This window comes from Cyanidioschyzon merolae, chromosome 19 (genome assembly GCF_000091205.1).
Source record: "Cyanidioschyzon merolae strain 10D DNA, chromosome 19, complete genome".
NCBI lineage: Eukaryota > Rhodophyta > Bangiophyceae > Cyanidiales > Cyanidiaceae > Cyanidioschyzon > Cyanidioschyzon merolae.
Window position 1 is genome coordinate 77,903 of NC_010145.1, and position 13,525 is coordinate 91,427.

The following is a 13,525-nucleotide window of genomic DNA, read 5'->3' on the forward strand; positions in this document are numbered from 1 at the left end:
TCGCCGCAGAGATCGTCTCGAAGAAGCCTGCGATCGCAGGCGACGGCACCGGGGCGCAGAAGCGGAGGAGCGTATCGCAGAAAGCCCATTGTACCCGCCAAGATCAGGCATCGAGCGACGAAGCAAGCGTTCGCGTGCCAAAAGACAGCACTCATAGGAGGAGGATGCCGAGGAGGAGGCGTCGCAAAAGCATAGGATCACCTCATTACATCCAAGTCTCGCCGCTGCGAATGGCCCACAGAGTTTGTATACAAGGAAGATGAGAACGGCAGGCGATGCGTAGATGTCCACTTTTGCCTGTGCATGAAATGCGTCGACAGCAGTCGGGCGCAGCGAAATCGGGACGTCTATGCTGGTGTCAACATGCTTAGATTTGTTAACGACGGAGCTGAAGTGACATGGAAATACCGGCATATTTAAAGCCGGATACAAGAGCTCGGAAAAGGAATCATGCGCATAAATATCCACCAAAAGGTTGATGTAGATGACTATTGGCGGAGACCCAAAACATAGCGCGTGCGCCCGGGTTACGTGAGTGCACGGTTCTGTTCTATGCGGACATGTGTGTTGCACGGCGCCAATAACTCTGTACCACCCCCGAAATCCCACAGGCAGAGACGTTTGCTGCTTAAAGGTGTCTTCTGGTCGACGACCTGAAAAGAGTCAGGAGAACAAGCTTTCACAGCGATATCGTGGAAGGCATGGAGATGTGTAGTTCAGTCGCGAAGCGCGCGACCGTGCGCAGCCCCACAACGCCACCGCCGCGCTGCCGCGTATCCGCGGGAAGATGCCGCCATCCAAGCGGACGCACGCATCGATCTGCATTCGGGATCATTTTGTTCATATTGGTTCTAAAATATATATATTAGGACATTACTGGACCAAGAGGTACCGTGGCACTGCCCCATCGAAATCAAGCCGCTGGCTGGGCAATTCGAATTTTTGGCAGCGCAGCACCGATACGCGCGAACAGATCCCCAGGCACTGTGGACGTTTTCGGTACAGGAGCCATTTGGGAGTGTTCGCTGCACGATACTTCTACTTGGGCAACGCTGGTCGAGACCGGATCCCAACAGCGTGCACGCCTTTCTGTTTAAGCACCTAAGAGTGGGCGTTTCAAGTGCTTTTTGTTTGTCAGTTGCTTTACGCCCGAGACTTTGCGGGAAACCTGAAGGGCGGGGACCATCGGCATAGCGATTCTCGCGTTCGCCACGAAGTCTCTTCGAATTATATGGCAGATATAGGCGAACCGCACGATCAGGAGTATGCAAGTCACCCGTGGCGGCCACTTGGAAGTGAACGTTGGAACCAGAGCCTTTCTCCAATAGAGAAGGATACTCCAAAGCCGCCGGGCGCCGCAGAGGAAGCCGGCCAAACATACTGGCGGAACTTCCTCCAAACTCCAAGCTCCATTGCCCAACTCAGTCCCGAAGCGCTGGATGAAACCGCACAGAGCGAGGCCGTCGTCGCGTCTAACGGTGCTTTGGGGACAGTTGAGTCTCGACAGGAAGGCGATACCGCCGCCGACCTTGTCCATGGGGCAAACAGCGTCGCCGCCTCCAGTGCAAGGCGCAGCAACGCACCGCATCCGCGCAAAAGCGCAGAGAACATAGGCGAGGAGTCCATTGAGAATGGTGTTTCGTCCGAGCTCTCCCGCACATGCAGCACTTTGGAAGATAACGCTTCGGGATCTCGGGAGAAAGCCCTGGAGGGCCTCGGCAGCCCGCATACCCGGCGAACGGGAACACGCGGAGACTTTGCACCGTCGATGCGAACGCTCCTAGACGCTGGTGTCGAGCGGACTCCCAGGCCGAGCTCGCCACCGACGCCACCGTCGCCGACGACGCCGCACCTTGCTATGCGGCATATGCAGCAGGAAATTGAGCGGCTCAAGAAGCAAAACTTTAACTTGAAATTGCGAATATATTTTCTGGAAGAAGCCTTAGCTGCCGCTGGCATAGACTATAGAGCGATTGATGGGACGGCGCCCACCGGCGCGAGAAAACTGAACGACGATAGTACTGTTTCGCAGTGTGGAGCAATCGACTTTGATTTCGATTCTATTCGACTAGAATTGGAGGCGAAAGAAGAGCGCCTGCGTAGTCTGCAGGCAGAGCTCGAAGAGAGGCTAGCCGATCTTGAGGAGCGAGATGAATTGCTTCAAACGGCCCGAGAGGCTATTATGGGCCTTCAAGAGGCGCTCCAGGACGCACAAGCGCGAATTCAACGTGCCGAAGAACAGGCATTGGAAGCGGCCAAGAAGAGCTCCGCAAGCGGTGAAGCACTACCGTCGCCACCCCCGCAAGCAGGCGATTGCCAGACGCCTACACCCGTGAATCTTGACGCCGCAATTCGAGAAGCGCTAGCGTCCACTGAGGCGGCGTTCCGTGAAGAGATCCAAAGGCTGGAAGAGCAGATACGTATCCGTGACGAACAGATTCGAGATCTCGAGCAGGAGATCTGCAGCGTTCGCGACAGCAAGGACGAAGAGATTCGAGGCCTTCAAGAGGAATTGCAAGCTGCCATTCATGAGCGCGAAAAGGGAATCGACGTTGGACATGTGCCCGCGGATGCGAGCCACGTCGTCGAGCGAGAGCAACGAAGTGCCCTCGAGTCACATCTCGCTGAGGCGGAAAAACGTATTGAACAGCTCAGTTTAGAAGCGAAGCATTATCAAAGCCTTCTGAAAGAATCCGATGAACAGAGAACTATGCTTCAACGAGCTCTTGAAAAAGCCACGACGCATGCAGCTCGCGAGCCCGCCGTGCAAACCGAGCTGCAGGAACGGCTGACTGCAGCACAAAAGGAGCGCGACGCCCTCGCATCGGCACTCGAAGCTGTTCGGACCGAGCAGGCCACCTCGAACGAACGAGTTGCTGCCGCGGAGGATGCATGCCGCCACGCTGAGCAACGATGCCGCGAGCTGGAGTCTACCCTGACCAGGACGACCAGTGACGCGATGGAGCGTGTGCGCCGCCTAGTGGAGGCCCATGAGAAGGAGCGCGAGCACTGGCAGTTAACAGAGGAGCAGCTGCGGCACAGGGAGTCTGCGGAGCGCGAGGAGCTCCATCACGCGCAAAAAACGTTGAAAGAGACACAAGAGAAACTCGCGGCAGAATGCCGCAGTCACGCTCAGTTGAGTCTCGAGCACGCGCAAGCGCTCGGCCACATCGAACACCTGCAGGCGCGCCTAGAAGCAGGCGATTCCGAACTGGACGCCCTGCAGGCGCGACTCAAGAGCATAGAACTGGAAAGCCAACGACAACAGGAGGAACTGGAATTGTGCCAGAGCGAACGCGATGAGCTTGCCGAGAAACTCCACGAAGCCATCAGGCGTATTGCTACTTTGGAGCGGGAGCTGCAAGCAAAAGCTCCAGCCGGTGAACACAGCACTGCTGCGACGGAAGCAAACGTGAAGAAACCGGAAACTGGAAATTACTTGTCTCACAGCAGCGGATATGAAACATTGAAAGCGGCATCCGCTCCTCCCAGTACTGAGGAAAACGAACGCAACACCACTCGCGCCGCAGAATCGCATGCGGCCGCCGTTCAGGCTGAGCGAGAGCCGCAAGACCAGCATGTCGAGCGACTGCGCGCCGAGTTCATGCATTACCAGAGCCGCTGTCGCTCGCTCGAAGAAATGATCGCAGATCGCGACCGTCACATTCATCAGTTGTGTATGGAGCTCAGCCAGTCGATCACTCGTGAGCAGCAGCTCCAGGACCAGATTCGCGAAGTGACAATGCGAACGGCCAACGCTCGACCGCCGCTGAGCGCCCCAGCGGCAACCGCCACTCCATCAGCGGGAAATGGTGCAGGTGGTCGCAAAGCAGCTGACGGTGCACCAGCGTCGACGGACGTGCTCCACTGGGATGCCATTCATCGAGACATTCGGACGCTCCATGAGGATATTCGCTTCTGGCGCGAGGAGGTGCGCCACTTTTGCGAACAATTGGTCAGTCTGCAGCGCTTCCAGGGCCCGCGCCCAGAAGCTTCCGTTCCGCCTCCCACGTCGACACCTGAGCCGCACCTGGAGAAGAAAGCACCACCGGCACTTGGAGAAACACCTCCAAAGCCCGCACAAAACTCCTGGGAGAGGACGCTACACGGTTTGGAACAGCGTATTGAACGGGTGATGCGAACTGTAGACCGACTTGCGCAAGTTCGCGGGCGCGATGCGGCCTCTGAACCAGGATCCCCGTGCGCCCCGGAAGCAACGCAAGCGGTACCTGACGAGGTTCCGCAGCCAGCGCCACCGTCGCGGAGCCAGGCTGTCGCGGCAAAGCCCCCGGCAGCGGCTCAAGCCTCGCGACAAAAGACCGAGACTCGACGGCGGCCAAAGCATCACGATCACGATGCGTCCGCGTGGCGTGCCGAAGAGCTGGACACCGATGAGCCGTCCATAGCATTGGACCAAGTGCCTGATGACCTGCAAGTAAGTCGAGAGATGATCCATTTTATGCGCACCAGGCATCATCGACGGCGCGTCGAGGCACCGGAACCCGCTGTGCAGCCCGTATCCGCTCCGAAGCAGAACGATGCTATCGCACCAACGCAGAACAAACTCTCGAAACAGGCGTGGCAAGACGCTATACTGCGTCAGGTAGAAGAGACACAGCGCGTTATAGCGGCCACCCAGAAGCGCCTGGAGCGCGAGCGCGCCGCCTTTCTACGACGTACCCACACGCAGTCCGCAGCTCGCACCACTGACGACTTGTTCAGCGCCTAAACCTAGCAGCTTCACGCACAAACTCAGCTCGAGTGGCGCGCGCGACTCGTCTACGAAGCACTGTTCCGTAGTGCCCCTGCAGTTACGCTTCCGCGTCCACCAGCGTTTCAGTGAAGAGCGTCGCACGTCTGCACCGCACCTGGATCATGATGCGATAGCGCAACTCGCGCCTCTGCCCAGCAACGGTCAGCGTGTGCCGCACCGGCTACTTCGCCGCCGCGCAATCCAGCGCGTAACCCCGCCAGCCAGGCGCGCTTCAGCGAGTTCGGCTGCGCGGCAGCTACTGCACCCTGTTCCAGACTCTCGTGGACCAAGAGCGCCTCTATTCGCTCAAGCTCAACTTGATGATCATGTCGAATGAGTTCCAGTTCATCTAGACTGCTCTCCTCCATTCGAGTCGAGAACGAGGAACACGTTGCGTGCACGACCAGTCTCACAACGAGGGTATTCGGGGGTGGCGCGCGTACGCCTCAGCGTGACATTTGTCCTATTTGTACATACTCGAACAAAAACAGACAAGTTAGAGGCATTGGATCTACATCGACGTCTTCGATGGCTACTCGGGGTGGCGTGTGCGCGCCTGCGACACATCGAACCTATCTGTACACACCTATATAAAAAAGACAGGATGGAGGATGCCACGCGCAGCTGCCATGCGCGTCCGTACCGTCGAAAGCGCGGGCAAACGTTTCCAGCGCGTGCGCTCCTAGCGCTCGCACGACTTTGGTGCCATGAGTGCTGCCCAGGTCATTGATCCCGTTTATGTGACCGACCAGTCGCTTGGACCTGGGTCACTGCGGCTGTCGAAGGCTGGACTACTCTGGTCACCGCGCAACGAAGGTCTATACACGATCAGTGTGGCTCGCGAGGACCTCGCGTCGCTGCGCTGGTTCAGAGGCGCTCGCGGTGACCAGCTACGCTGCACTCGTAAAGACGGCAGCACCGTGAACTTTGAAGGTTTTCGTCCAGCGGATCGCGCAACCTTGGAGGAGTATGTGAAGGAGGCCTGGGCATGGACCAAGGGTGTACCGCGCGGCGAACAGGGCGTCGTCGGATGGAACTTTGGACAGGTGCGCATCGAGGGTGAGAGCGTGCTCTTCGTCTCTGGATCAGAGACGGCGTTCGAGTTGCCAATTTCGGATATATCGCAAGTGGTGCGTTCAGGTCGCAACGAGCTGGCGTTGGAGTTTCATCTCGACGACACGGCAGGGAAAACCGACGAGTGCCTTGTTGAGATGCGCTTCCAGGCACCGACCGAGGAGGACGCAATCGCGCTCCACGCAGAGCTATCGGCGCGTGTTGGCTCAGCGTCGTTTATGGGTGAGTCTCTAGTTTTCTTCGAGGAACTCCCGTTTATCGTGCCGCGAGGTCGCTACGATCTCGAGCTGTTCCCCACGTACCTGAGTATGCACGGCAAATCTTTCGACTACAAGATCCTGTACAAGACAGTGCGGCGTATGTTCCTGCTGCCAAAACCGGATGAGATCCATCTGGCGCTGGTTATCTCTCTGGACCCGCCGATTCGCCAGGGCAACACAACCTATCCACACCTGGTGCTCCAGCTCCGCCGCGACGACGATGAGATCGAGGTGGCGTTAAACATGAAGCCAGAAGAGTTGCAGAAACGCTACGGGGATAAGTTGCCGCCGAAAATCAGCGGTGAGCTCTGGCAAGTCGTCACGAAGGTGCTGCGTGTTTTGGTCGACAAGCCCCTGCATGCACCGAAGAATTTTGTGACCTCACAGGGTGCCCATGCGCTGCGCACCGCGCTCGGTGCCAATGACGGTTATCTGTATCCGCTGGAGAACTGTTTCTTCTTTGTGAACAAGCCGCCGACCTATTTGCGTTATGAGGATGTTGATTTTGTTGAATTCAAACGACTGGAAATGGATAGAAGGTTTGACCTGCAGGTCGTGATGCTGAATGGCTCCACGCTGCTCTTTACGAATCTCGAGCGAAGCGAGTTCTCGACACTCTACCAGTTTCTGGAGAGCAAACAAGTTCGGATGGTCGGGATCCCGCCGGCGCTCCTGCGCGGTGCAACGACCGGCAAGACCAGTATGCGCGCGGCAGCCGTGCGAGCCGAAATGGCTATCGCCGCAGAGGAGGCTGCTCGTCGTGAAGCGGATGGTGAGGACGACGAAGAAGCCGACGACCAGGATACCAAATATGATGGGAAACGTGATCCGCAGACGTTTGACGACGAGGATGACGAGGAAGATGAAGATTTTGCAGGCGACGTTGAAGATGAGTCCGACGGTGCACCCAGTGACTCGGATGCAGCGCGCGACGATGACGATGATGATGACGATGATGATGATGATGATGATGATGAGGCGCTAGAAGCCGAACTCGAGCCCGAGGAGCCCCTCGAGCAAGTCACGGAGGAAGATCAGTCGCAAGGCGATCCGGAATCGACATCAGCAGCAGCAGCAGCAGAGACTGGGCATGCAACTGACCTGGAAAAAGCTTTACATTCCTGAATGGATTCGGGACCAAGCAGTTAAATGGCACAACTTGCCTAGCGAGGCGTCCAGCGTTTCGTGCCAGAGACGGTGTAGGCGGTGCTCGTGCTCGTTACCTGCAATCACAGGTTTCGGATCAAGTGCAAGCGGTGGACGCTGGACCAGCGAGGCGTGGCGTTTACGTCATTTCCATGTGCCGACGCTGCGTGATACGAAAAAAACAACAGCATCGCCAGATGGTGCGCGTTTTTGGCGCGAGATAAGGCTCTTCCCCGGAACGCAAATCCTATTTCTCACAGGGCATCTCCGCAGCTGGTGCCGATTCGAAGAGACCTTCATCCGCCAGCAGCCAAGGGTGCCGAATCGCGACTCCAAAACCCCCTGCTGGGTATTAAGTCGTCGGCGCCTCGCTGGACGCCTCATGTGCGCATCCGTTTCAGACTGCCTCCCGATGCCGAGCACGTGTCAGCGCGCATGCCACACGGAGCTGGCTTGCCTCTATCGGAACCAAGAAGTCGACTGCGACGGTCGCATACGGTCGAGGTGCATCTGGCAATCTTCTCGTTGGCGCATTGCCCGAGAAGCGGCTGAGAAGCACCGCCACGAACGTCAACGAGGTCTTCCACTTGATTCTGGTTCTCGTTGCAGTGCGCGCATGCCACTATGGAGACAAGAGAACCGGCCCTTGCTTCCAGAGGGAATCCGCATAAGGTTTGCTGCTTTGGTGCAGCGTCATCTCAAACGCTCACGAATACGCTTTCTCAACGGGGTAATCGGGGATGAGGATCCTAGATACCGCCTGATCTCCGGGCCGAGGTTCGCATACCTCGAGCGATTCCTGGAGCTGCCGCTCTGCTTGTAGGCACAGTGCGAGGCAAGCTGCTGCCATGATAAACGTAATCCCGATAGGTAGTGCCGCCGGATATGACCCTAAACGAAGTGTGTGTCTTTGTGGGTGCGCGGAGATTGGGCTACTCGTTTGTTGAAGCGGATGCGTGTCAACCAGCATGGATGCAGTTCCATCGGTGTGAGCTGGAGTGTGCAAAACACCGCATAGCCATTCCGTATCCATACAGCAGTAGCAGCAGCAGCAGCAGCAGCAATCGTCAGTGAAAGAAAAAACTGTTTTTACGAACACGGACGGTAAATGAATATCAATATATGGACGCCTCCTAGCCGTTTTCGACCGGCCCCCTGTTATCGGTTCCAGTGTATCCGCTGTACACCACGAGCCTGAGAGGTTGTGCGATAAAGTTAGATCACGTCAGCTCTGCGGCTCTCGTCTCCAGCACAGCATACTGCCTGATACTGGTAACAGCGTTGAATTCTCGGTTCACGAGCTCCTTGGGTTTATTGCCTCTGGTTGAACACATCCGTGCATGGATCACTAGATCTCGTACCCTCTGTGCCACTTAAGTCTAGCCTACTTCCCTCTTCTTCTTCATATCACTCGCTCTTCTTCGCTCGATAGTTGGAGCGAAGCGAATTTTTGTCGTTGTTTTCCGGCACCCGGCGAGGAAGGCACTCCAGGAGCCCCGACGCTCACGTTCATACCTCTGTATTTTTATTTCGTTACATGAACGCACTTTGAACACACCTGCTCGATACCACGAAAAAGCACATTCTTCCACGCACCTGAGGCTCAATCATAATCGGAATGAAAGATGCTATGCAGCGCTCATATCCCGCTTTACGTATGAAACGTTGCCCGTCGTAACGCGGGCTGTACGATGAGGGCGCTCGACGCGGGGCACACGCGTCAGGCGCGTGCAGCACCATCGTGAACAGTTAGGGTTTGGCTGTTTTCGCTGACGTACCATACGAGAACGTTTGGGATCAGAGGCTTGACTTGGCCTAGACTTTGGCTTGAGATCCGCACGCGTTGCGGAGCACCATTACAATAGTTACGTCGTTATGTTTGTAGTCGTGCCTGGGAACGCCTGGCGCTTGCCCCGTCCTCGGGGCGGTTTGCACCGTCGCCCTACCTGGAGACTTTCCCTGATTCACGGGAGCGAGGACGGTCAACATGCGCTGACGAGCTCAGGTACAGCACGGAACGCCGCTTCACCGGCGACGAGCACGACCGCGACTGCAACGACGGCGCGCGTGGCAAACCGGGGCACCGCTGGCAGCGCCTCCTTCCTGGAGCCACGTTTTCAAGGCCGAACTGGTCTCATTCTGGTAAACATCGGGACACCGGCGAGTCTGAACGTTGCTGATGTGCGGCGTTACCTACGCGAGTTTCTCGGCGACGACCGGGTGGTCGACATCCGACCCAAATGGCTCAAGACGATTTTGCTGCAAGTGCTGCTCCTCACTCGACCAGCAAAGTCAGCGGAAGCTTACGCGAATATCTGGGATAAGGAGACAGGCTCGCCGCTGTTGCACTATTCTCAAGAACTTGCGACAAAGATACAAAAGCGGGTCGGCAATGGCTACGCAGTCGCTGTCGGCATGCAGTTTGGTGAACCGAACCTGGTCTCGGTGATGCACGATTTTCGTCGACGCGGTATCGATCGAATGATTATCGTACCGATGTTCCCGCAGTACGCGAGCAGTACCACTGGGAGTGCCAGCGAGATGGCTTATCATACCGCGAGCAAACTGTACTCTACACCGTACCTGCACATCGTGCCGGCATTCTATGACCATCCCGCCTACATACAAGCCTATGCGAACGTAATCGAACGAGTCATTGGGCCGCGAGGATCACGACGCGTAGATCACCTTCTGTTGAGTTTTCATGGTGTCCCTGAAAAACACTGTCAACAAACTGATGATACTGGTTTAGTTTGTATGCAGCAAGAGCATTGCTGCAGCGCGTTGGTGCAAGCGAATCGCAACTGCTATCGGGCGCAGTGTTTCGCTACTGCCCGCGCTCTAGCACAGACGCTGGGCTTGGCACCTCACGAGTACTCGGTGTCGTTCCAGAGTCGCTTGACTGCTGCTGGACCAGAGTGGATTAAGCCGTATACCGATGAAGTGTTGACGATATTGCCGAAACAGGGTGTGCGGCGCCTTGCTGTCGCCATTCCGTCTTTCGTTACAGACTGTCTGGAGACGCTCGAGGAAATCGGGATGCAAGGGCGAGAAGAATTCCTCAATGCGGGCGGGGAAGAATTTTACCTGGTGCCGTGTCTGAATGATTCCCAAGAATGGGCCGATGCCTTGCTGCGTATTATCGAGGACTCGTGTTGAGCGCGCAGCCTCTGTGTCTGCGCTGCTGTAGAAGCGCACATACCCGGCTTCGATGTATATGGTAGGCGCTGCGCTCATAAACGTGCCTCGGGGATTCAGAGTCCGTAGCGATCTATGGTATCGGACGTTTCGTTTATGAACCAGACACCTTGTAGCGCTATTGTAAACGTGCCGAGTGCCTGGTCGGCTTGATGCAAGTTCCCGACTGTCTCGCGTTGGCGTCTCTTCAAGCCGGGCGCGAAGGCTCCTCATCGTTGTTTTCCGCGCCTCCGAAACAGCAGACACCGCATATGCTGCGAAACCATGAAGCGCTGCGCCCTCCGCCACGGTTATTCCACTGTCCGCGACGTTGCACTCGTGCCTGACGTCCAGAACGACGCAGTCCGGTACGCTCGGATGCAGCAGGGGCCCCTGCATCACTCGTTTCGGTGGATGAGCGGGCATCCGCGAGCGCTGCTTCCAACTCCGGATCGACGGGGAGGCGCTCCAGTCGACAAGCCGCGTCTCGATCATCCAATGCTTGGAGCGCTTGCATGTAAGTGGTCGGCACCAGCATGCCACTGCCGCCAAGAATGATATCCTGACCGGTTCGACTCATCACTTGTGCCGCGGACCGTGCTTCACTGTAGCTGATGCCGCCAGCGACAAACACAACGAGTCGCGGGGTGCGCTCCACGTAGTCGTCAGCAGCACCAGCAGCAGCAGCTGCAGCAGCAGCAGCTGGTGACCCGCTGGCACCGCCTCCTGCCGTCTCCACTTTCAGGGGCGACGACTGTGCACGCTGCACACTGGCAGCGTCCGTGGTGCTCAACGCACGTTGGCTTCCACGTCGACGTGCTCCAGCAGGCGTCGAAAAGGTTGCTCCTGGTGACCTATGCGCGTCGACAGTTGCCCCTGCGCTGGATCCGGTGCTCATGGACTTGGTACGCTGGATGCGCTGTGTAGCAGACTTCCCCGGTCGTCGATTCGACCCAGCAACAAACGAACTCGGCTGCTTTGGCGTCGTGTGCTCGTCGCTTTCGGTGCCAGTGTCGCTTTCAGTGCTCGATGCATTCGCGCCTGCTGATGTGCGTCCATCCGAGGCATTCACCTGGTGATCAGAGACCAAGGGCCATTCCGAAGCTCGCAAACGTCCATCCGCAAAGTCCTGCATGACGGATCGGAAGGCAGGCACATAGCGGCTGAGGGTGTACGGGACGTCTGCCTGTTGCATGCGCATTCGGTGCAGCTTGCGCTCTCGGCGCCGCCATTGACGCCGTTTCCACCAGTTCTTCGGTGCGTACTCATTGACGGGTGCACGGAAACTGACCAATGTCTTCGCTCCGTTCAGGAGGTGCTCAACGGACCCAGACGAAACCCTCGCGCGCTGCATCATCATGCGCTCATCGAAGAGCGCTGCGGATTCACACTGACCGGTATACTTTGCGAGCATGGCGATCAGCACGAGACGCACACGCTCGGAATCCGGTAAAGCGATCGCTTGAGGTGCCTTTGAGGCATCCGCCTTGTCTCTGGTGCTCGAGGGTCTCTCGGTGCGCTGGATGTCGGGAAACAGGCGAAGGAGCGCCTGCTCGAGGGCTTCGCGGCGCACCCGGTGCCCTTCCAGATCACGACCACAGGCAAGATCCTGTTCGAGACTCGCCACCTCTTCGAGATGACGTTCGTGAAACGCCCGCATGCACTGGCCTGCCAAGTACGTGTGCAGCGAGAATGCGCTCAGCTGTTCTCTGTACTGTGGGAGCGCACGAATCGCCGCACCGAGCTGCTTCAAGTTAATCTGCTGCGTACCGGGGCTACTGGCGCTAGTCTTATCGAGGCCATCAGTGCCGCCGCTGTTCGCGTTGCCATCAGCGTCATCTTTTCGGGCCTTGGTCATTTGCAGGCGAGCAGCTGGATTCGTGTCCAGAAACCTCTGAAACGCACTCGTCAGCGCTGGTATCGCGTCCGCCATGTGCAGATAGCGAATCGATCGGAAGAGTGCGTCATTCTCGACGTCGTCGATGACCACCTCTCGCGACTGTTCACGGCCGCTGCTGTCGAAGAACGGGTGCCGTAGACGTGCACCACCAGCATGCGACCGATCGATTTCGTCAGCAAGAATATCCATAACCATCGCCTGGTAAGTGAATTCATGAATCACCGGAGCCAGCGGATCATACGAGCGATCTGCGATCAGCAGTGTCCACGGTACTGGTGTTCGACTCGCTTCCGCTGCGCCTCCACCGGGCAGCATGCGACGAGCTTGGGAGCGTTGCGTACGCAGCGATACCTGCTTGTTCAGATCAGCGCTATGGGGTAACGCTCGGGCCCGAGCGTGCGTTGCCAGTGCTCGCTCAAGCTGGTGCGCCATCCACTTGGAAAGCGGCGCGTCTACCGCGAAACGAATCAGCGGCCGTGCTCCAATGGTGCAACACAGCGAGACCAGTTGCTCGACCTGGGTTTGCATCTCATTCACCATGCTGCCCTGGTCGGGGCAGTAGAGACGGTGCAGGGCCCCAAACGGACGATCAAGGCTGAAGTAGCGTTCGTCTAGTGCCAGAAAATCGAGGTCCAGATCCACGCTCGCTACTACACGATCCCTGATGCTCTCCGGGAACACGTACTGAAGCGACGAGGCACCTGCCTCTGGAGCCAACGGGCGACCCAGTCCAGGCAACTGGGCTGCCAGCGACGAAGCATCTCGCGTGAAGTAGACGTGAATCGCGGCGTATTCATTTCGAGAAGGTTTCGATAAATAGGTGAAGGACTCAACGACAGGTCGCAGAATATAAATGGCATGCATTCTGGGAAATTTCTCTCGCGGTAATTCGAGACGCTCGACAAGCGCGACACCCTCGTTGAGCAGATCCGATAAGCGCATTGCAGCGGATACAATACGTAGGGCATAGCGATCAAGGACCAGAAGCATCCACTCGCGTTGTGCATCGACCGGTTGAGGGTGCTCCGTCGAGCGTACCCCAGTCCGAGCCCGTTCGATTTCGCGAAGGCGTTTCAGGCTAGCCTGAATGACCAGGCGATGGAAACGCTCTCGCACAAGACTACGGATACCGGGTTGCAGGACGCTATCGTCGTCGACGGGGCCAAGGTCGAACACCGGCGACGATACCGCCGGCACTTGAACATCGATCGGCAT

General features: G+C 57.4%; 4 protein-coding genes and 1 non-coding gene across 5 annotated transcripts, besides 1 other annotated feature; 3 read left to right on the top strand and 2 right to left on the bottom strand.

The window, feature by feature from the left end:
• Nucleotides 1–1,231: 1,231 nt before the first annotated feature.
• On the top strand, nt 1,232–4,729 carry CYME_CMS032C (similar to nuclear mitotic apparatus protein; the record flags this gene model as incomplete). The annotated part of the gene is made up of 1 exon (XM_005538661.1): nt 1,232–4,729. The coding sequence occupies one exon, from the start codon at nt 1,232–1,234 to the stop codon at nt 4,727–4,729; it is 3,498 nt and encodes a 1,165-aa protein (XP_005538718.1).
• Nucleotides 2,677–5,154, bottom strand: CYME_CMS033T. The gene has a single exon (XR_002461648.1). It is a non-coding gene; the product is annotated as a hypothetical transcript (transcript).
• A 306-nt stretch (nt 5,155–5,460) lies between these two features.
• On the top strand, nt 5,461–7,212 carry CYME_CMS034C (probable structure specific recognition protein, recombination signal sequence recognition protein, chromatin-specific transcription elongation factor; the record flags this gene model as incomplete). The annotated part of the gene is made up of 1 exon (XM_005538662.1): nt 5,461–7,212. One exon carries the CDS (start codon nt 5,461–5,463, stop codon nt 7,210–7,212), a length of 1,752 nt encoding a protein of 583 aa, XP_005538719.1.
• Nucleotides 7,213–8,126: 914 nt separating this feature from the next.
• Nucleotides 8,127–8,907: a sequence feature (possible transcribed region).
• Nucleotides 8,908–9,108: 201 nt separating this feature from the next.
• Nucleotides 9,109–10,392, top strand: CYME_CMS035C (ferrochelatase; the record flags this gene model as incomplete). The annotated part of the gene is made up of 1 exon (XM_005538663.1): nt 9,109–10,392. The coding sequence occupies one exon, from the start codon at nt 9,109–9,111 to the stop codon at nt 10,390–10,392; it is 1,284 nt and encodes a 427-aa protein (XP_005538720.1).
• A 226-nt stretch (nt 10,393–10,618) lies between these two features.
• On the bottom strand, nt 10,619–13,525 carry CYME_CMS036C (similar to syntaxin-binding protein, UNC-18 homolog; the record flags this gene model as incomplete). Its single annotated transcript, XM_005538664.1, has 1 exon — nt 10,619–13,525. One exon carries the CDS (start codon nt 13,523–13,525, stop codon nt 10,619–10,621), a length of 2,907 nt encoding a protein of 968 aa, XP_005538721.1.